Below are 22,226 nucleotides of genomic sequence, written 5' to 3'. Positions count from 1 at the left end.
GAATGTTATACCAGTATAAGCACTTTTATACTAGTATAATATCATCTGTGCTAGGGCATTTTTGCATCTAACTATGCCAGCATAGTTATAGAAGTACAACTTTAAGTGTTGACAAAGCCTAAGTCTCAATAAGAACAGGAGTACTTGTGGCACCTTAGAGACTAACAAATTTATTAGAGCATAAGCTTTCGTGGACTACAGCCCACTTCTTCGGATACATAAGAAGTGGGCTGTAGTCCACGAAAGCTTATGCTCTAATAAATTTGTTAGTCTCTAAGGTGCCACAAGTACTCCTGTTCTTTTTGCAGATACAGACTAACACGGCTGCTACTCTGAAATAAGTCTCAATGAAAATCAGCAGGACTTAGGCTGCTAAATGACTATGTCACGTTTGAAAATAGATGCTTTTGGACATTTTAACCTCAACCTTCATATCTGCTTGTACTTCTGCCTTCCATGGTAGATGAGTAGAAAATTCCTGATTTAGTTCACAAGCCTTAAAAATATAAGAACATACATAAGAACAGCCATACTGGGTCAGACCAATGGTCCATCTAACCCAGTGCCCTGTCAAATCTGCAGTCAATGAACTTTGCCATCATCCTATGGTTCAAGGGAGCTAGTGGTAGGATACATTTAAGGGCCCAGGTAGGATGCCTTTTGAACTTCCCTGCCCTAAAGGAATCTAACAGCACAGTTATATCCATTTTTTCCTTTACCTAAGAAAAATGCAGAAAAAATTAAAGTGACAAAGCTTAAGAAATGAAACATTCACAGTTCTGTTCTCTTTTCCTAATCTAAGGGCTGCTCATCTGAGTCATGTTTCTGCGATGCCAGCTGACGCGCCAGCCTCTCCTCCAGCTGGAAAGACATCAGATCTTTCCTGGTTATTATCCCAACAACTCGGTTCTGTAGGTCAACAACTGTCAGGTGGCGAAGCCCCAAGGTCCGAAAGATGATATATGTGCGTTGCAGAGAGAAATGAGCCTGAACCGACACCGCTGATTTGTTTATGTACGGCTCCTGCAAGACAAAGAGAGAGAAGGTGGGGGTTGGAGAAAATAAGTGTGTAGCCATTCCTGTTACAGCAGGCTTCCTGAGTGGTGGGGGGTGAGATTACTACACTTTCTTTTATTTCAGCTGTACCCAAATCAGTATAAAGTACACAGTAATGAGCCCTTTCTTTTCTACTAAAAGATCAAGTTCACATTAAGCTGTTATGACTGGAATATACCCAAATATCTCAGGCTGGAACAGCTAAGCTGAGCTCCATTGATATGGTCTGAATTCCTGTTTGGAAATAGTAAATGATCAAGTATTTATTAAGTCAAAGAGATGTTTAATAACTGCTCTCTCATTATACAACCCCATTTGTGACATCCTGTAATATTTTTTAGTTAATGTTAGTAAAAACATGAGAGAGAACAAAGAAAAATATATATACTGTGAGGTCTGCTGGGTGCTGAATGCTGATCATTGAATCCCACCTTAGACATAAATGTTTCTAGATTTAGCTAAAGCTAATTTGGTAGGTTTCCAAGGTAAATATTGGTATTTTAAGTAGGTGTTCACCAAGTTTCTATATCTTACCTATCCATACAGCATCCTACTCATAACTTTTATCCTCAAGTGCATATGGGTGCACTGGGAAATCAGTGGAAGCTCCCCACACCCACCTGAGGATGGTGTGTCTTGTAGTCTCTCCAGGAATATTTTTGGATAGTGGGTAGATTGGAAGCAGAGGAAAGAGAGCATTCAGATGTCTTTTACAAATTTTTTTTTTTTTTAAAAAGGACTAATGAAGGGCAAGATCCACCCAGAAAGTACTCGGAAGTACAAATTGAACCTCACTGCAATCGGGAGGCCCTCAGCAGGATTCATCCCCATAGGTCAGCTTGAATTCTGACCAGGAGCTCTTTAGGAGCCTATCAGCTAAGGCCATCAAGAGGTTGCTGCACTGAATCAGTGCATCTCTCAACTGCCCTGCCCATACCCTCACCCCAGCCATGTCTGGCCTCTAGGCCACCTGGCAAAATGAGGTTACAGCCACTTTGTCCTCCACAAACTCCTCCATAGTAGACTTTCCACCACCAGAGACGCCATGCTTTGGCTTATGTGTAAGTTAAGGATGTATTTCACCCAAAAGGCCCAAAAGGAAACACTACAAATACGTTCTCAAGCTCTTTCTATAGGCATTTTTCTCCCATTAGCCCTGACCTGCTATTGTGGCTATTTGCCAGAGTTTCTTTTTCTGCTATTATGAAACAGATTTCCTTGCTTCCCATTGTCAAACTTTTGACATTTCTTGGTGCAAAACTGACTAAAACAGTGTGAAACAGACAAGGTGTGACATAAAAAATGCAGACACACCTCACTGATTGACCTCATAGGGAAATCAGCAAGAGTTGGTTAGTAGTTAAGATTAAAGCTCGGTGAATAATGCACTTTGAGGTTTGTTGGGAATTTTGAAAGGCTGAAAAAAATTGTGTCATGTCAAACAATGTTAATTTCAACAACAACATTTTGTTTCAGTTTCAACCTTTTTATTGTTTTGGAATTTTAAAAAAAGGAAATTTTGAAAACATTCTTTCAAGTAAAAATATAGAATATAGGTTCAATTCAAGTAAAAATAAAGGTTGAATAATAATATACTCCTTAGTATTCTTTGGTCTGGTCTGCAGTCATATCACCTCTCAAGGTGTAATCTAGTCAAATCTCACAAACTAAATAGGGCCAATATTGTTTGGGAGACTAGCAGGGAAAACCCAGAGGCTGCAGGAAATTAAAATCAGTATCGTCAAAAATCCCAAGCAAAATCTTGGACATATATCTTTGATAACAGCCAGTTTAATCAGTTGTGGGGAATTTCTAATTAATGAATCCACAATGAAGAAAATGAGCAACTACTTTTACCTTCACATTTCTCTACTATTTTGAGGAGCAGATAACTAAATGTGTAAAAACAAATATGAAATTCTTTAAAATGTTTCAGAAGTAGAAAGCTCACAAAAGAATTAGTGACTTCACTGGATCACCAGTGGATGAAGAGAGCAATTAAGGAACATAAGGACACTGTTGAGATGCTACAGTCCTACTTCTTGTTCTGCGAAGACAAACAAGTTTGTTTACGTTTACCAGAGATACTGCTGCCTGTTTCTTATTTACAATGTCACCAGAAAGTGAGAACAGGCGTTCACATGGAACTTTTGTAGCCGGTGTTGCAGGGTATTTACATGCCACATATGCTAAACATTCATATGCCCCTTCATGCTTCAGCCACCATTCCAAAGGACATGCTTCCATGCTGATGATGCTCATTGAAAAAATAATGCGTTTATTCAATTTGTGACTGAACTCCTTGGGAGAGAATTGTACGTCTCCTGTTTGGTTTTACCCACTTTCTGCCATATATTTCATGTTATAGCAATCTTGGACGATGACCCAACATATGTTGTTCATTTTAAGAACACTTTCACTGAAGATTTGACAAAAACGCAAAGAAGATACTAATGTGAGATTTCTAAAAATAGCTACAGCACTCAACCCAAGGTTTAAGAATTTGAAGTGCCATCCAAAATCTGAGAGGAACAAGGTGTGGAGCATGCTTTCAGAAGTCTTAAAAGAGCAACACTCTGATGCAGAAACTACAAAACCCGAACCACCAAAAAAGAAAATCAACCTTCTGCTGGTGGCATCTGACTTAGATGATGAAAATGAACATGCATCAGTCTGCTCTGCTTTGGATCATTATCAAGCAGAACCCATCATCAGCATGGACGCGTGTCCTCTGGAATGGTGGGTGAAGCATGAAGGGACATATGAATCTTTAGTGCATTTGGCACGTAAATATCTTGCGATGCCAGCTACAACAGTGCCGTGCAAACGCCTGTTCTCACTTTCAGGTGACATTGTAAACAAGAAGCGGGCAGCGGCATCTCCTGCAAATTGTAACCAAATTTGTTTGTCTGAGCGATTGACTGAAGTAGGACTGAGTGGATTTGGAGGTGCTACAGTTTAACATTGTTTTATTATTTAATGCAGGTTTTTTTACATAATTCTACATTTGTAAGTTCAACTTACATGATAAAGAGATTGTACTACACTACTTGTATTAGGTGAATTGAAATATACTATTTCTTTTGTTTTTTACAGTGCAAATATTTGTAATAAAAATAAATATAAAATGAGCACTATACACTTTGTATTCTGTGTTGTAATTGAAATCAATATACTTGAAATGTAGAAAACATCCAAAAATATTTAAATAAATGGTATTCAATTATTGTTTAACAGTGTGATTAATCGAGATTAATTTTTTTTAATCACGCAATTAATATTTTAATCGCTTGACAGCCCTATACATTATACATATGCATTACAGGTTGTAAGTTAACTGTATCAACTCAAAAAAGGGACCTGGTCTTCCCTGTAGACAGCTCAATGAAGACCTCTGCTTAATGTGTAGCTGTGGTTAAAAAAAAAAATAAAGCTAACAAAATGTTGGGATACATAAGGAATGGGACATGGTATAATACAAAGAATATTATAATAATTTTATATATATATCAGTAGTATGGCCTCATCTGGAATACTGTGTGCAATGCTGGTCACCCCACCTCAAAAAAGAATACTGCAGAACTAAAGGGGTGGGGGCGGTCAAAGAAGAGCAGTGAGAATGATCAAAGGCCTGGGGAAACTCACAAATGAAATGAGATTAAAAAGACAGATTGTTTTGTGACACTTTCTCAGGACGCCCAAAATTGTAGGTTACCATGCGTCTACCTCAGTAAGAGATATTTGCTGGTTCTAAACTCCCTGTTAGCCCAGTCTGCTAACTATCCCAGACAAATTTCTCAGGACTCTGATGGCCCTTACTTTGCTTTGCAGGTAATACATGCAGGTCCCAAGCCCCTGGAAGATCATTCGCCTGGAGTACCCAGCCCCCGTCACTGGACACTCACAAAAATTACCAACTTCATAGATTCTAAGGCCAGAAGAGACCATTGTGATCATCTAGTCTGACCTGCATAACACAGGACACAGAACTTCCTAAAAAAGTTCACTATCTCCAAAGAGAGTGTGCACACCAGCTTGTTTGATTCAACTAATTCACATTTTGCTTAATATTATAGCACAGAGATCTACTCATAAAACCCAGAAGTTTATTAACAAAGACAGAGACTTAAGTGATACAAAGCAAGGATAATGGAAACAGAATTGGTTACAAATGAAACAGAAGTATAACACATTTCTAAGAGACTAAACATAACTTTAGCAAGCTACAATCCTTTGGCTAAAGCCGTTTTCTTACCCTCTGAGTTTTTCAGTAGAGTTACCTGATTTTCAGTCAAATCCGGATCCAGATTTTCATGATTTTCCCTACTCCTTACCAGGGGTCTCCTCAGTAAATAGATAACAGAATGTTCTTTTGCTTCTCCTTATATTTCCCAAGGTTCATAGGGAGTTTATTCCCAGAGACAGGATGAACCGCTGGGGTTCAGATTCCAGTGTCTTCCCAAGCTGAGTTCACACACCCCTGTCAACCTGGCTTTTCCTGTTGACTTCCATGCAAAGGTAGTTCCCATTATATTTGGCTCCACAATGCTCAATTTACATTAGAAACAGGGAGATAACTACCTTCCCTCCCGTCTGGGAGAAAACCTGTTTCTCCTTTTGTTTGGTTACCAACTTTAAAGCATAATATCAGTGAGTATCCATAATTCTTCATATAGTATTAACATACATGTTTCACAATGATATTAATGACCCTTATGTTACCAGTTTTCATCTGATACCTTACAAGACACTCTTTATAGGTAAATACTATGTCAGCAATGTGTTAGGCATAGTGAGTTTGTCAAGCCTGTTAAGAGTAGCTGTTACATGACAGTGAACCCTTTGCCAGTTGGCACTGAGGGGCTGTTAAGGTCGCATGTTTACTTTGGAAAGGAGAAAAAGAGAGGACAGCATAAGATACTGGTATCAAGAAGGTAGATCAGGAACTTGTGTTCTCCCAATCCTATAGTATAATACAAGAACAAGTGAACATTTAATGAAACTGAAAGAAAGGAAATTCAAAACCAATAAAAGGAAATATGTTCGCACCCAATGTGTGATTAAACTGTGAAACTCATTGTCGCAGGAAGTCATTGAGGTCAAGAATCAAAAAGAGATGAGACATGTATATGGACACCAAGACTATCCAGAGTTATCAGAAATAATAAAAATTTAGAAGGGATATTAAACCTCATGCCTCAGGGTTTAAACCCATCTCTAACTATTACAGATCAGGATGAGATCCATGTAGGAGGCAGATTATCCCAGAAGGGAAGCAAGGTGCTTACACTTTCCTCTGAAGCACCTGTTTCTAGCCAATGTCAGAGACAGAATACCAGCCTCGATGGACCTTGGGTCTGACCCAGTATGGCAATTCCTGTGTTCATTAGGATCACTACAATGAACTCGAGCAGAGCTCAAAATATTTTTTTTTTAAATAAAAACCCTCTAAGTCAGTCCCAACTCTGAATTTCCCCATGTGCCACATTTTATCTGTGCCTACTCTGTGCATTGTGAACTCATTGAGGCAAAGACTGGCTATGTTTAATTATTTATTTATTTTTCTTAATCCTTGTACAGTGCACCAAAAACTATAATGTGCTTGGGCCCAGTATTCTGGTGCAGTATTTAGGAAATAAACATGGAAATGCTTTATGTTTGCTTTATAATGCTAAAGGAGCCAAATGATGACAGTTAAATGATCTATTCCATTAACGTTGTATCTTTTGGTCAATCTGGAATGTATTTTAATCAAAAGCCCCCTTGAAATGGTCTCCTTTGTTGTATTTTCTTGTTGGCTCGTTTTATCAACATCTGTTACGTTTATACAATATGAATTAAAACTTTGGAATGCTCTTTGTACTCGGCTACTTTTGTTGAGAGTGTAACGTCCCAGGATTGGCAGTGTTTATGTAAGTCAGTGTGGCTGACACAGCCATCATAAACAAATGAGAAAATATAACAAATACATTGTTCATGGAGGAAATGTTTGTTTTTAGAGTTGGCTTCACTCTTACCAGATTGATGAAGAGTTGCTGATACTGAGGATCTGTACTGTAGCGATTCAGCAGCGTGGTCATCTGTGGTGGATCAGGCAACTTCTCCACCGTTATCTGCAATAGGCAAGATTCTATTTCTCCTTCCAAACCTTTCTAATTTGACTCTAAACCATATGATGGATTTTCATCTGCATCCTAATTTATTTTTACCAATCTCATGTTTAGGATTTTTAAATCCTTTCTTCGTTTTGATAAATTAATAGTACTTAGCTATTCTATAGTTCTTTGCACCTTCGTTATGCATTACCAACATTAATTAAACCTCATAATTTGCAAAGGTGATTACACTCACAAAGCTAAATATTACCTGCCCCATTTTACAGACAGGAAACAGAGAGAGGATTGGAGTAGCTGATTTAAAGACTGTGTCAGAACCAGGATTAAAATACAAAAATTCCTGGCTTCCACTCCTGCGTGCCTCCCAGAGTCTGGGCTGCTCCAGGAGCGCCTGTAACTTATTTCAGTTTTATCTGGCTGTTTATGGGCTGCCCTTTTATTTAGTTTATAATTTTACTACTTAAACAACATATTAATAACTATTTTCATTCCTAGTACAATCCCTGGACATATCAAATATGCATCAATTAACAAAAGGGAAAAATAAAGAAAAGTGATTACCTTCTGGTAGAGGAGAAAAGGACAGCAGGAAAGAGAATCGTGGTTAGTCTCTGTTTCAAAGATGGCTTCATGTTCCAGCAGCATGCATAGTTCTAACCTAGTTTTTATAAGGAATACATTCACCATCAAAGCCAAATTAAAAAAGGGCCAACATAATGGATTATAATCTCCAGAAACCAGTGCCTGACAATGCTAAAAATATACAGATCTGATGAGTCTAATATTAGTGGGCAATACATCATTTATACAAAGCTTTCCTAGATTTCCAGCAAAAATTGTCTCTCTCTCTTCGGGTTTCAGTTTGGTGTGGAACTCCTCCCAAACCTACATTTTTTGAAAATGGATTTATCCCCTCTACATTTTTATTTTTGATCTGAATTAATATGATTGGCAAGAGCTGCTTGTGTAGTCTATCTAGTTTGTTCCAATCAAGTCATAATTGCAGTTACAAAGGGGGTCAGGTTTGTCATTTTTTTTTAATAGATTTTTTTCAGTTCCGCCTTATGTCCACATTAATGCATGAGACCCATGTTTGTAAAACATGTTCAGACTCATTGTGGTTTAAATAAGAAGTGAAATCCTGGCACCCAATTACTTCAGTGGGACCAGGATTGCACCCACAATCTGTGTGAGACATCCATCTTTGCTGTCTGATTAAATTCAAATGGCCATCTTTATCGATATATGAAGAATTTGTGGCCACTGAGATACAAGGAACAGCAATCACACAACCTTTAATTAGGAGTTCGGCAGGGAAGAGATTGAAATACAAGGTGACTTGTCTAAACGGAGAATGAAGAATTAGGATCAAAACTCTAGTTCACAAGTTATTGTTATAAACTCCCAGTGTTCTCAGAGTACAGAGTCTATGGGAGTGTAATATGCTCCCATATACAGAGTTCAAGATGGAGACCCAACCTCAGATCCCTCACTTCCCGACAGGAACGCTATCACCGCTTTCTAGTGAACCTTCTGGATGACAGAAGATGAGGCACTGACAGGTTCCCGGAGGGAGGAACATCCAACTTTCCTAAGCCAGAAGATGATCAGAATGGCATGGGTCCTTCAAAGCTTCTAGCAAGCCTCCTGGCTGGCATAAAGGAAGGCTATAATAGACTCCAGCAGGAGGAACATCCATCTCTTCCCAGCCAGAAGGAGAGTCACATGTCTGGTGCTAGTGAGGGCAACTAATGGAGGGGGATCCACCTATGGAGGGAAATGATGACAGAAACTTCCAGGATTCGTATCAGTGCATAGCTCAATTTGTAGACAGTAGGAGAAATTTAAATAAAGGGGGACTATTAGGAAAAATGACCAAAAATATTTAATGAATTTTAAAATGAAAAATACGGGCAATATAGTGTTTTTCCCTCTGATTCCCGGGACTTTTTATAAAAAGTGTGTGTGTGGGGGGGGAAATGCATGTTGCCCATAGTAGCTAGGGACGTGACCAAGTTACTAGTTTTGGTTACCTGGAAGTAGGTTAAAGAGGGATTTATGCTTTAGATGAATATACAGTAACTAGAGATTTGCTGATCCAGTTTAACAGTGATTCAAGCTGTTCTTGGTGCACTCAAGATAATCTCCAGGACAGCGTGTTTCTCAATCTTGTTATGGCAGGTAATGTGCTGGGGGTATATCAAGAACTTAAAATATTGCAAAAGAAAAAAATCTTATTTCATTCAAATCTGAAAGAATATGCAGCAATATACAACACATTAGAATCACTTTCCTGCACATTGTCTCAATTAGCTACAGTATTTATTACAATTTAATACAATTTATTTCTTCTCTTCTATTTGTTCAGTATTTTGAAAAACACTTGTCATCAAACTTTTCTGAAATTTAAAATGAGATATTTTGCCCTTCATCCAGGGCTCTCAAAGAGCTTTAGGATTATTAAGCATCCCTGTAACTGGGGCATATATATGCCCTTTTCACAGATGAGGTACAAAGAGATGAAATAACTTGCCCAAGGTCACATAGGAAATCAGTGGCAGAGCCAGGTAGAGGTCCAGTCAGCTGCTCCAACCATTAAACACACTTTCCCCTCCCAAGAAAAATGAGTAAATAACTAACATAGCTCATATTCACTACTGCAACAAAATTACTCACTCCACATCCCCCCCCCCCCCCCCAACAACCTATTTTGGCACTGACATTTTAAAAAATCACTTTCACATTATTAATGAGAGCAAAGCTCTGAGGCAGCCCTCGGTCTGTACCTACTAATGCAGTTATAACTCTTGATAGACAGTTGTTTCTGAAGAGCAGCCAAGTACTCTTCCCCAAAGCAGGTACTACTCCTGATATGTTCACTGCAGCAGGGGACATGGACAAGATGAATATCCAATAATGTAGTATGTCTTGTCTTTAATGTATTATGCCCTCTGATTGCAAGGATCACCTGTTCACAGTTATATTTATTGGTTCACATTCTATAACATTTCTCACAAGCCTCCAAATCACATTAAGTAACTGTGAATTATACACCTGGGCCAAATTCTGCCCCCAGACATTCATTTACAACTACTATGGGATCATTTCATCCACCACTGAAATGCAGCCACCTTCAGGGAGCAAAACTGTATGGCTTATCTCTGGGCCAGAATTCTATTTGTGGCTTTCAACAATACATTGCTATACAAACTAGAGATGGACCCCAAATGCAAAGTTCTGATCCATAGTGGTACTTTTCCAAAGTCTGGAGGTGTTCATATCCAGGATATGGTTTGAGCCTGTCCATCATACAAACCCTTTTGTTTTCCCACTTTAACAGTGTCTGACTGGAGGAAAAAGCAAGCAACATTTACCATGAGCTTAAAGAGCAGAAACATTTGCTCATCACCAGTGGTTTCATGGCTGGTTTTGGCAGCTTGCAATTTGCTCAACACTGTTCTTAACTAAACTCAGTGGGGAGTCACTTAGCAGGACTTTGAGAAGTGAAAGGAATTTGGCTAGTCAAAAAAGGCACACAGAAACACAATGAAGGAAATTGTTGGAACATTTCTGATAAGAATCCAATCCTATTAAAGCCTGCCATATTCAAGAGAAAAATGAGCGTACATTATTGGATATGGGCCTCCAGAAGTCATGCGTTGGAGGTATAACAACATCACTCTTTGATGTTACACACAACATCCTTCCTATCACATCATCAAGCCTTAGAAAGAGCAGACCAAACATGTTCCTTGCACTATTTTTTGGACTTAACAGGAAGTGCTAGGATTCAAACTTGGACTCAGCAATTGTTCGTTTACTCTTTGTTTATTTAAGAAGGAAGAAAACCCTTAAGTAATGAATCTCATTTCAAAGGCACTGTTGTAGTTTTATATACTATATCTGTTACAAAACATGCATCATGAGAACACACATAATTAAGATAACACATTATTATCACAACCTCCAAGTGTCACATTCGGCATGATACTCAGGAATTAAAAGTATCTGACAACTTAGAGTGTCACCCTTTTCTTGTCAGAAAAGCCCATTTATCAGAGGAAACTGCAAATTCTGTGCATAGGGGGAGTGACATAAGAGGAATACAAGCTCAAAAGTAGCTATAAATACAAAGACAGTAGATTAAACAATTGGCAAAACCGTTCAGGGCATGATTCTTTCACCATGAATGCAAAGGATAGCCATGGAGTTTATTGAGAAAATTAGAGAACCTGGAGTATTTGTTTCAGTTTGTTCACTGATGTTTAAAACCCATTTTTTCTGCATTAATTCACCAAAGATACCTGCACTGCTTCTTGCATGTGTATTTTGTTTCTGAAATTTTATTGTCTATGTGTGGCTTGATATGGACTGTGAATTAATGTGTGTCGTGTATGAAGCAGAGCACAATGAAGGAACTTAATATAATTATCCCTCCATCTGCAAAAAGAGCCGCTTCGCTGTTGCATCTTCATTAAGGCATGATCCAAAGGTCCAGTGACAAGTCCTGGTTTCAATGGGCTTCAGACCAGGCTCCATATCCTAGCTACGCTTTTTGTAAAGTAAAGAAGATAAGTTTCAAAATAGCATGATAAAATGATACAGAAGCCCCTCTGTGGTCTCTAATGATCCTGATTGTGTAGGGGTGCTACTGATTGCCTCATCCAATGCACTGGCAGGTAGATTCTTAGCTAGGATTGCCAACTTTCCATTAATGCTAATCATTAATTAAAGATTAGGTCATGTGACGAAACCTCCAGGAATATGTCCAACCAAAATTGGCAAGCGTATCCTTAGCTGGTGTAAGTTGTAAAAGCTCCATTGAAATCAATGGAGCTATGACGGTTTCCTGCAGCTGAGGATCTGCCACCAGGTACCTTCAACTTTTTACTGAAGTCAATAAGAGTTGTAGGTGCTCGGCCCCCTACAGAAAACCCTCAGCAGAACTGGGTCATAACTCTACTACTCATTAAAAGTTAAGCACTTGTTCTAACACTCACGGTAATGTGGCCTTCACAAGATAATACAACGGGAGAGACTTTATGAATAAAACTATAAGAGGGATAACTAGTTTGAGGCAAACAGGCCTACTTCTCTGAGTTATTTATGCTTTGTATTAACATAGCTGCTGTTAAACTAGGAAAGATGGTTTTCACATGCGTTTCTTAAAATTGTGGAAAAACTGACATTTTTGTAAAATGGGGAAATGATTTATTCCATTTAGGGAGGATTAGCGAGGGTATGAGGATTAGATCCCTGGGTACAGGGCACAGCTAGAGAGCTCAGATTTTTCATTTATGACAGGAAAATCTCAGAACAGTTAGAGGGTCAGTTCAGGTTAAGCAGCCAAAATTGCCAGTGTTTATCCAAACCACTTGAGCCTACAAACTTGGGCTGGAAACCATGTAAGAACAGTCTTTGATTAGATTTTGGCACTCTGACTGCCAAAGGAATGGTCTTGTGGTTGATGCACTGGACTCGGATCCTCAAATTCTGGGATCAAAAACTGTCTATGCCACAGGCTTCCCATGTGACCTGGGGCAAGATATTTAATCTCAGTGCCTCAGTTTCCGACTCTGTAAAATGAGGATCATTTTCCCTACCTCAACGGCAGGTTATGAAGTCAAATATTTAAAGGTTGCAAAGTTCTCAGATACATATTTATTAGGACCCCCATCACTGCAATAAGTAAATGAGTGAATGAATAAATAGACAGATAGGCCTAGCCTCAATGTGAAAATGCAGAGATCACACCAAAATTGGAAAACAAATGGGAAAATGCAAACTTAATATTTCTGAATCTTCAAAAGGTTCCATTTGGTTTGATTCTAGAAACGGGCAAAAGCCCAGAATTGGATTCGTATTTGTCCCTCCCTCCACCCAATCTGGTTTGCTACCATCCAGATTTTCAATTTCAGAAGAATTTACCACACATTTAAACTATAGGACAAAATATGTGATCAGTCTTTCCATACACACACCAGTTTTCCCCATGCCCATATTTGATTTCCACATTTAACAACAGTCTGCACTTGCCTAAAAGCCACCCACATGTGGCTGCATACGTTTTTAATTTAGCTTTTTGAGTTAAGCACATACACTCTGCAGCACTCTGGCATTTATTCCAAAAGGCTGTGTGGCAGAATCCTGCAACACCTGCACAATTATTTGTATAATGAAACAGGCCCACTAATTTTGAAAGTATCAAATAATGTTGTTCTTTGTAAGAAGTTTCACATTAAGATCCAAAATAAAAATGTGTGTCATAAACTCCAAAATCTTCCTCCATCTTCATTGCCCATGAGCTACACTGTCCTAGGATTCTGACAATATATGGGGAGGAGTGTAATGTCAAAGGGCTTTTTTGAAAGTGCTGGATTCAGTTTATTTTAACAGGCAACCCAAATCAGCAATAGGTTGCTCTCAGTGAGTTGTTCTAATTTAAATGTCAGGTTACTGTATACTGTATCATTTTTTTTAATCTCACATTTAAGCTAACTGGGCCAGCTTTTCAAACTCAGGAATTTATGACATCGTACAAACAAACAATATGCCCTCAGATCCCATACTTGTACTCAAATAATTGCAAAAGCACCTTTATATGCAGTCAACTACCCCATTTGAGCACACACAAAAAGTTTTCATGTATGTAATATGCATTTTTATTTGTTGCTGGCTCAACTTAAATTCAGCATTTTAAAGTGTAGTCCACATAATTTGCCTCATTTCTATCACTGATCAGTGCTAGAAGGATCACCATTATGAAGAACGGATGATGGAAAGACCATGGATGATCTTCTAGAAGAAAAGAAAATCTTTATGCAATACGTTTATCTCCCTATGTATTGCATGAACTTTGCAGCCTTCTGTATCAGATTGAGTAACTTTGCATTCCTGGGATCTGAACTTAGTATCCTCTTAACAAAGTGCCAGAAGGAAAAGGTTCTCCAACTTGCAAAATGACAAATTATTTTAGAGGGTGCCAGCAGAGAGACTTTGCTGATATTAAGGTTAATCTTTCCACAGTCACACTCAAGAATTACTTAACATATTAAGTGTTTTGGGCATCATGAATGTTAAGATCTTTTCTTAAACCTTCCATTCGCTCCCAAACTGTTGTACTGCATTTTTCTTTTCAAATGCAAATGCTTCTCATATAAAATATAGGGACATTGGCTTATTAAAAGGGTGTGTGAGAATGTGTGTGTATATGTGGGGAGGCATGTCATATTATCCCCCATCTGGTGAAGTGGATGGAAGTAAACTAGAAAAAACTGTCCCCTCTTATGGATGCATTCAAGTCATAGAAGCATTTCTAGGATTCTGTCCTGAACAGATCCGTAACTTTTCACAATTCCTTTCCCAGCAGCACATATCAGAAGTCTGTACCATGCCACAAAACATTCTTCACTTACAATAGTTTCTATTCACTTTGCTGACCAGAGACAAATCATACCTAATAAACTGCCATGAAATATACATATATACAGTACTTCGGAGCAATTATTTCCCTGTTAAAGGATGTTACTGTGTAATACAGCTTTAAGTTTTCAACTTTGTCATATTTTCTAAACTATGATCTCTTCGATTTACTTTCAGGTCTGTGACATTCCCCTTTACTGGAGTGAAAGCATGCAATAGCTAAACAATGTGGTTTGGATTTAGTGTTCCCATGCATCATCATGAAAATGTTTGTCTCAGCAATTGTGTCATTATTGTTACTTGGAACAGCTGCTCTACCATCTCTTTAAATTGAGGAAAACAAAGCATCCCCTTTCCTTACTAGTTTACAAGCAGGGAATTTAAAACAAGACTATCAATAGAGGGTTTATGAATATAGTGTTCTGTACTTGGTTTCCTAACAAAGGAAGCAGAAAGACCAGCACAGCAACAACAAATAACAGTGTTGCAAATGTAAATGCTGTTTGGTTCCCTCTGTTGGTAGCAATTTTGCCTCTAGATAGAAGGTTATCAGAAGTTCAAGCCCCACACTAAAGCTTGGTCTCCTAGGTGGACTGCAGCATTGGACATTAAAGGTGTCCTCTGAATGGGAAGTCAAACAGAATTTTCTAGCGGATGTGTAACTGAAGGTTCAATATCTCGATGCACTTCCTGAAATGAGTAAAGAATAACCCTGGGTACCCTGGCCAGCATTCCCTGCCTAACTAAAACAGGTACTAACATCCAGTGTGGTGTAGGAACGGTTAATGAGAGCGTAACAGCAGCTCTGTTTGTCTGTGTAGTAACTACCAGTGTTCCTGTTCTCCAAGAATGCAAACTTTCAAACTTTAGTCACAAAAGGAGTCTTACTCATACAAGTAATACCAGTTTTATTGAAAGTTCTCACATGAATACAGACTACTCACATGATTAGGGTACCAATATGATGGATCAAGCCCTAATTCAGCTTTTAGGCCAAGATTTTCAAAAAAGTCACTAATGGTTTTGGGTGCCTCAAATGTTTCAGTACCCAAACATGATACACTTTAAAGGAACCTGACTTTCAAACAATGCCAAGCACCAACTCTGGGAAAAAAATAGACCCCTTTAAGATGTCTGAAGATGAACACCCGTTATTTGAAGCATTTAGAATCATTAGCCACTTCTGAAATCTTGACCTCAGTTTCCACCTTTTCAATTAGAGGAAGGGTAAAAATGAATTAAAGTGGCTAAGTGACTGGGGAGCCTAAGTCCCATTTTCCAAAGGAACAAACTCTCAAGTTAGTTTTGAAAAATGGGATTTAGGCACCTAAATCACTTAGATATTTTTACCTGAAAGCTTTTAAGCTGAGGTCGTTTGATCTGAGGGAGGCAATTGCACAGGACACAGCCATTCCTGGTCCCGTGCAGCATATCCAAAACTGCTAAAATAACTGCAACCAAAGTGAAACTGGTTTGTTTGTTTGTTTGTTTTGGCTTTGTGACAGTTTCATTTTGGATGTAAAATTTTTGGCAGTGTACTTTTATTTATTTTTTTAGTTTTGTCTGAAGTATAATAATTTCCATTAACCATAAATGCTGACATCTCAGTGAACACCATGGGTGGGAGGAAATGGGGTTTCCTAGGTGAAAAAAGTACACACACAAAATGTGGGCACAATGCCAGAAATTTCCCACTCAGTGGCAGTAAGCCAAGATTTTACCAGTTTTTCATTAGATCCAACATATTTTGTACAGTCCTGCTTAGACTCTGACATTTTGGTTTCTGTGCAATTACCTTCTCCTGATCAAACTAAATCAACCTAAAAAAATTCCTTCAGTTAAAATGGGAAATAATGGATAACAGCTGTGCAGGTAATGATGCAATGACAAAAATAGGGAAAAGTGCCCTGTCCATTCCTGCAGATAAATTGTATAAGACACAAAGCCTACAGGTTTAGGTAGAAAGAAAATGGCCTGTTTTGTGTTACCAATACCCAAATTGCCTACAAAGTGGTCATTAAATAGCCTATCCCCATGATACAGCTGTAGCATCAGGCACTCAGTGCCCTGTTTGAGCAGAGTTTAAAGCTGCAGCAATTAGGATAGGGTGGGAAGAACTCAGGCTATGAAAAATCCTTCCCTCACACCTCAGTGACACCTCATCAAAAGGAAGCAGAAGAAACAGATCCTGCCATGAGAAGCCATCCATCCATCCACCTGCCTTTCCTGGGTGAATGTTGGGAGGATCTTTTTCACTTTCTTGGACAATGGGGAATTAAGTCTTGACAGGCTATCCCTGGTTTTGGAGGAGACACTGGTGAAAGGTGCTATTCCCTCACATCTCAAAGAAGAAAGGAGAGCAAGTTGGAGAGGACTGCTTGCATGGGGGTGGAGAAGGCAAGCGTCTTGGGAGGCACAAACGTTGGACGTGCTAGATATCATGGAGGATGGTGCCCATATGAGGGTTGTCAGGTGCAGGGAGGAGACCAGATCTGAGCAGTGAATGTGTCTCACAGAAGAGTGCATGTGGAAGGAACTGCTAAGAAGGAAGTAGTGATGTGTCATAGTAGCAGCAAGTTTCTCAGGGAAGTGGGCATGAAGGAGACAAGTATGCATGGGATAGTAGGTGCCTCAAGAAGGTTACCCTTTGTCCTATGGGGCAGTAAAGGAGGGAGAACTGCAAAGGAGGTCTCTTTCCTGGAGACAATAAGCTGCTATCAGCTTCCCCACCACATTCCAGCTGTGTCCATAGCCAGGGGAAGAAAACCAGCTACCAGCAGCCATCCTTCACACTCATCCCCAGTGTATTCTACTTTTACTATGGTTTATATTATATGGTTACCTTTTTGTCAAAGAAGGTGCGGCACAGTACAGCCCAAAGAGTAATCTGTCAAGTAGCAACCTCTCAGTGTCTCCATTGCACTGCATCATGCTTACACTGATGGCACACCCCCTACATCCCACAGGTGTTCGGCAAAATAGTTCTAATTTACCCTTGTACTCATAAAAGTGAATTCAGAACCCCAGCCACCCCTACTCCCCCAGGAGGACCTGGTGACAGTCAAAGCAGCCAAGACAGTTGGAAGGTCAGAGCAACTCCCAAGCAGCTTCTGCTGAAAATGCTCTTATTGATCCCCAGCAAGAGTTTAAAGTTGCATCTCGTTTCTCCTGCAGAACCCCCATGGTAGTGTAGCAGCAGTACCTCCGGCCTTCCTCAAGGGTAAATCCCATCTTGGACACAGTTACTTCCAGAGGAGCAGGGCATTGCAATTTTCAGCCCTCTGAATCTCTGGGAGTGACCCATTTATACAGTGCTTTTCATTTGCTGTATGTGCTAAGCATCCTGTTTCACCTGCCCTGATAGAAAATAGCTTGTTCTCTTTTGGTGAGCTGGGATTATCTGGAGCATTTTTAAAGCCAGATTCTGAATCCTCTATATTCAGCAGCATAAATCCCCCATTCTTATTAATTCCATGCATCAAGTTCTCCAGACACACGTTCCTCAATCTGAATTCTGTGAGAGTTTCCCTGGACTGCACTGTGTACTGCATGTGGCAAAATATCAACATCCTTACTCTAAGGAGTCCTTTGCTCTGGAAGCTTGTGCTTCAGTTATAGCTCCTTTCTCTTTAACAACTTTAGTCTCTATTGCAAATATGTTATTAATTTCATATAGGACTTTCTCAACCAGGGAAGCTAAAGACCTCACGCTTAGGTCACCCAAGCAAAAATAAGTGTGGTGATCTCATCCTAAACCCAAGTGGATGTGTGTCCATATCACAAAAGCGAACACAACATTTGGCTCTATTAAGCAAGGCTGGAAGTCTGAACAGGGTTGGACTAGCAGGGTGTTTGTTACAAGTCAGCACTGAGGTGCATTTGTAGACCTGTGTGAGAAAGCTTACAAAGTGCCTGCCAACACTGTCTGACTCTAGTCTTTGCCTTCGTAAGAACTAAAGTTCACCAGCCTTTTCTTGTTAAAGAGGCAGAATAATTCACACTTATAATAAATAATACTTTGCCCTCATACAGCACCTTTCATCTCCAGCATTTCAAAGTGTGGGAAAGTTCAGTATATGCTTTTATATTCACTGTGGGGCAGCCATAGCTATTTCATGAGGAGAAATGGTAGACAAACACCAATGACTGAAAATCTTGAAATGAGAAATAGTTTTAAGATTATGTGCTCCAAGTCCTGGTGCATGAAGGCAGCTAGTTCAGCACAGAATTCATGGCTGAAATGACAGGTTTCAGAGTAGCAGCCGTGTTAGTCTGTATCCGCAAAAAGAAGAACAGGAGTACTTGTGGCACCTTAGAGACTAACAAATTTATTAGAGCATAAGTTTTCGTGGACTACAGCCCACTTCTTCGGATGTATGCATCCGAAGAAGTGGGCTGTAGTCCACGAAAGCTTATGCTCTAATAAATTTGTTAGTCTCTAAGGTGCCACAAGTATTCCTGTTCTTCTTTTTATGGCTGAAATGTTACTTTTCCCTTCTTCGTTCCTCTTTCTGATTTATTTTTACCTATTGCCATCATTTTTTTGTGCCAGAGGAAACCCATTTGATAAAGTAATAGCAATGTCAAAACAGGTCCATATGAAAACCTTGGGGGAGTGTACTTTTTTTTTTAAATGGAAAAATGCTGAAACTGAATTTTTTTTGCCTGTAATCACACCACCTTGGCTTGTGATCGTGTCAGATCTCACAACATAAGCAGAATCAGGCAGCTTCAGTACTTGGATGGGAGACGTCTAAATGAAATCAAAGGAGCTACAGAGAATGGTGTCTTAGATTCAGTAAGCAACACTCTTCCCTCTGAATCAGTTCAAAAGCATTTCTCCTCATGGTCTTACAAGACACAGTGGGTGTATCTACACTGTAATTAAAAACTCATGGCTGGCCCATGCCAGCTGACTTAGGCTCGGGCTCAGCGCTTCCACTAGGCGACCCTAGGGCGGCAGGATTTGGGGGGGGTGGCATTTTTGCATCCTTGGCGGCAATTCGGCAGCAGGGGTCCTTCCGCTCCGCGTCTTCAGGGCACTTCGATGGCGAGTCCTTCACTCGCTCCGGGACCCGCTGCCAAAGCGCCCCAAAGACGCAGAGTGGAAGGACCCCCGCCACCGAATGCTCTGAGGAGGAGCGCTGCTGCCTAGGGCAGCAAAAACCCTGGCACCGCTTCTGCTCAGGCTAAGGGGCTGTTGTATTGTGGTGCTGACATTCAGGCTTGGGCTGAAGCCCAGGCTCTAGGACCCTGCAAGGAGGGACAGTCCCAGAGCTCAGGCTGCAGCCCATGCCCAAAAGTCTACACCACAATTGAACAGACCCTTAGCTCGAGCCCCATGGCCCCAAGTCAGCTGCCATGAGCCAGACATGGGTGTCTAATTCCAGTGTAGAAACACCTTGTGTTATGGGAGGTAAGTCATAAAATCAAGTCCTAACTATCTGTGCTCATTAACAGTCCCATGGCATGTCACAAGTTCAATGGATAGATTCAGACAATGGCTACACAGAATTCCACTCATGAGGGTGGAGGGGTGTCATAGCAATACAAGGAAACTGTCCACAACCTTCATTTCACCAAGGCACCTTGAGCTGGCCAGCAAAGCTTCTGCTGTGATTGACACTGGAGAGGGCAAGTTGTTAACTAGAGTCTTCAGGACACCAGGATTCAGCACATCCCCTGGGCAGTCTTTGCCTGCGGAGCTCCACTGACGTGAGCAACAAACTCTAAGACAGTCAAAACAACATCATCATCTACTTCTTCTGGTTGTCTCCCCAGCCTACAAGCATTATCTTGGTCTTTTTCCAGATTGAGACTCAGATAATATATCATGTATACCACAAATCCTACAAAAAAATCATTTCCATTCATCCATCTGTAAAATACGGTTCTAATTGCTATGACTCTTCTTTTGACAGAAATTAATATTATCCTACCAGGATTACCTGGGATTGGTAGCTTGAAATATTTCATAAAACTGGGTCTCTCTTTAAGATGTGATGCCTCTTTTGTTCCCACCTGGCTTCAACTATTGTTATTCCTCCCATGGTACAAAGAATTAAGATATGCATGTGAAGGTAGAATACTCATTAACAGCCTACAACTCTCGCTGCAAGGTAACATGATGAGCTAAAGGAAACAATGAGACTGTAAATGAACATTTGGCTGGATCAGTTGTTTGCACGAGTTCTCATTTTATTGCAGCGGATAGTTGGGAAATAAATGAATGTGTTTGTTTATGTTACGCAACATCTTCAAACCAGCACACACTGCAGCTTGTCAACCACTGGATTTGTGTTTCAATGCTTTATCCTTTACTAATAACATTAACGAGAGCAATAGTACGTGGGAACAAGCAAATCAGTGTTATCTATATGACATTCCATTTTATTGGTGCCTACATTCTGTTTGTTGGGTTTGCTTGGTGTGCAGTTTTCCAGTCGATTTTCTTGTATTAAGCACTTATTTCCCTCCCTTTGGGAATCCCATACAGTGTTGTCCCTCTCAGTGAAGCATAGTCAGTTTTTACTAAAGCAAATGTTCTCAAACACTTCCCCCCCGCCCCATTAATTGTTCACCTAAACTTTATCTGACCATAAAGCCAACAGGTAAGCCCAATAATGACCAAGTGGAAGCTGCTAAGTATGAGTCTATTTATTTATTTGAAAACAAACCTCTAAGAGCAAAATTATAAGCTCTGGGGGATAAGGACTATCTTTGTGTTATGTGCTTGTACAGTACCTAGTAAAATGGGGCTCTGATTGGGGGCTTGCAGATGCTACCTTCATATAGACAAATAATAATAAAGTACAAGGTTTAAAATCAAGTGCTCCTCTTTTTAGGGATTGCTTTAATAACTGGAACGCCCAAAATATGTGGGCAGCTTGATCCTGAAAGCTCATCAGTCTCAAGTCGCTGGAGCTAAAATGTTAAAGAAGACCTTATGTACGTGCAGAGTTACTTCCAAATTGCCCTCAGGAAAAACACATTAATGGTTAGGGTGTGGGAAGGACATTTTCTGGGCAGTCACAGAAAAAGATGTTATTTAAATGTTCCCAGGCTCCCCTCTCCCAACCCGCAATGAACTCATTCACACACTTCTTGATGTTAGTCCATCAGGGTAGGGCTAGAGGTGGTAATGTGAGTCTTTCCAAAAAACAGTTAATGCTGTGCCTCAATTTGAGCATCATTTGGGACAGTAATTTGGCTAGCAGGTTTTGTGCAAGAATCTATAGAAGTCATCAGCTTGGCCTATGAGGAACAGAGGCAATGGTTCTTGGCTAGACATTTCCAACAGAATGGAGAGATTATGTTACACATCTCCTAAGTGGCCTTTCTAGACCTCTGATGTGTCAGTTTGGAGAGGATTTTAGTTGTAACTTCCAGAGGTCAGGTCTACACTACAGACCTATATCTGTATAATGATGTCGCTCACACACTGAGTGATGTAGTTATGCCGACCTAACCACACACACACACCCCCGGGTAGACAGTGCTACATTGATGGAAGAGCTTCTCCCTCTGACATAGCTACCACTTCTCCCATCAGAATAATAGCATCTTCACTAAAGCGCTACAGCGGTGCAGCGCACCAGTGCAGCTGTGCCACAAAGCACTGTACATGAAGAC

At 40.0% G+C, this 22,226-nt stretch overlaps 1 protein-coding gene across 2 annotated transcripts in view; it reads right to left on the bottom strand.

The window, feature by feature from the left end:
- Positions 1–257: 257 nt before the first annotated feature.
- The window catches only part of LOC101953259 (chloride channel protein C-like), a 104,611-nt gene continuing 82,642 nt past the window's right edge, over positions 258–22,226 (bottom strand). For both annotated transcript variants that reach the window (XM_042857038.2, XM_065585521.1), the window contains exons 14-16: positions 7,734–7,830; positions 7,074–7,169; positions 258–1,023 (exon numbers count right to left, since the gene is read on the bottom strand). In XM_042857038.2, coding sequence (XP_042712972.1) covers positions 793–1,023; positions 7,074–7,169; positions 7,734–7,830 — 424 coding nt within the window. In that variant the 3' untranslated portion in view covers positions 258–792. The remainder of the gene's footprint in view (positions 1,024–7,073; positions 7,170–7,733; positions 7,831–22,226) is intronic.

Source organism: Chrysemys picta, chromosome 2 (genome assembly GCF_011386835.1).
Source record: "Chrysemys picta bellii isolate R12L10 chromosome 2, ASM1138683v2, whole genome shotgun sequence".
NCBI lineage: Eukaryota > Metazoa > Chordata > Testudines > Emydidae > Chrysemys > Chrysemys picta.
The sequence above is the reverse complement of the archived record's forward strand: the minus strand, read 5'-3'. Positions and strand labels throughout refer to the sequence as shown.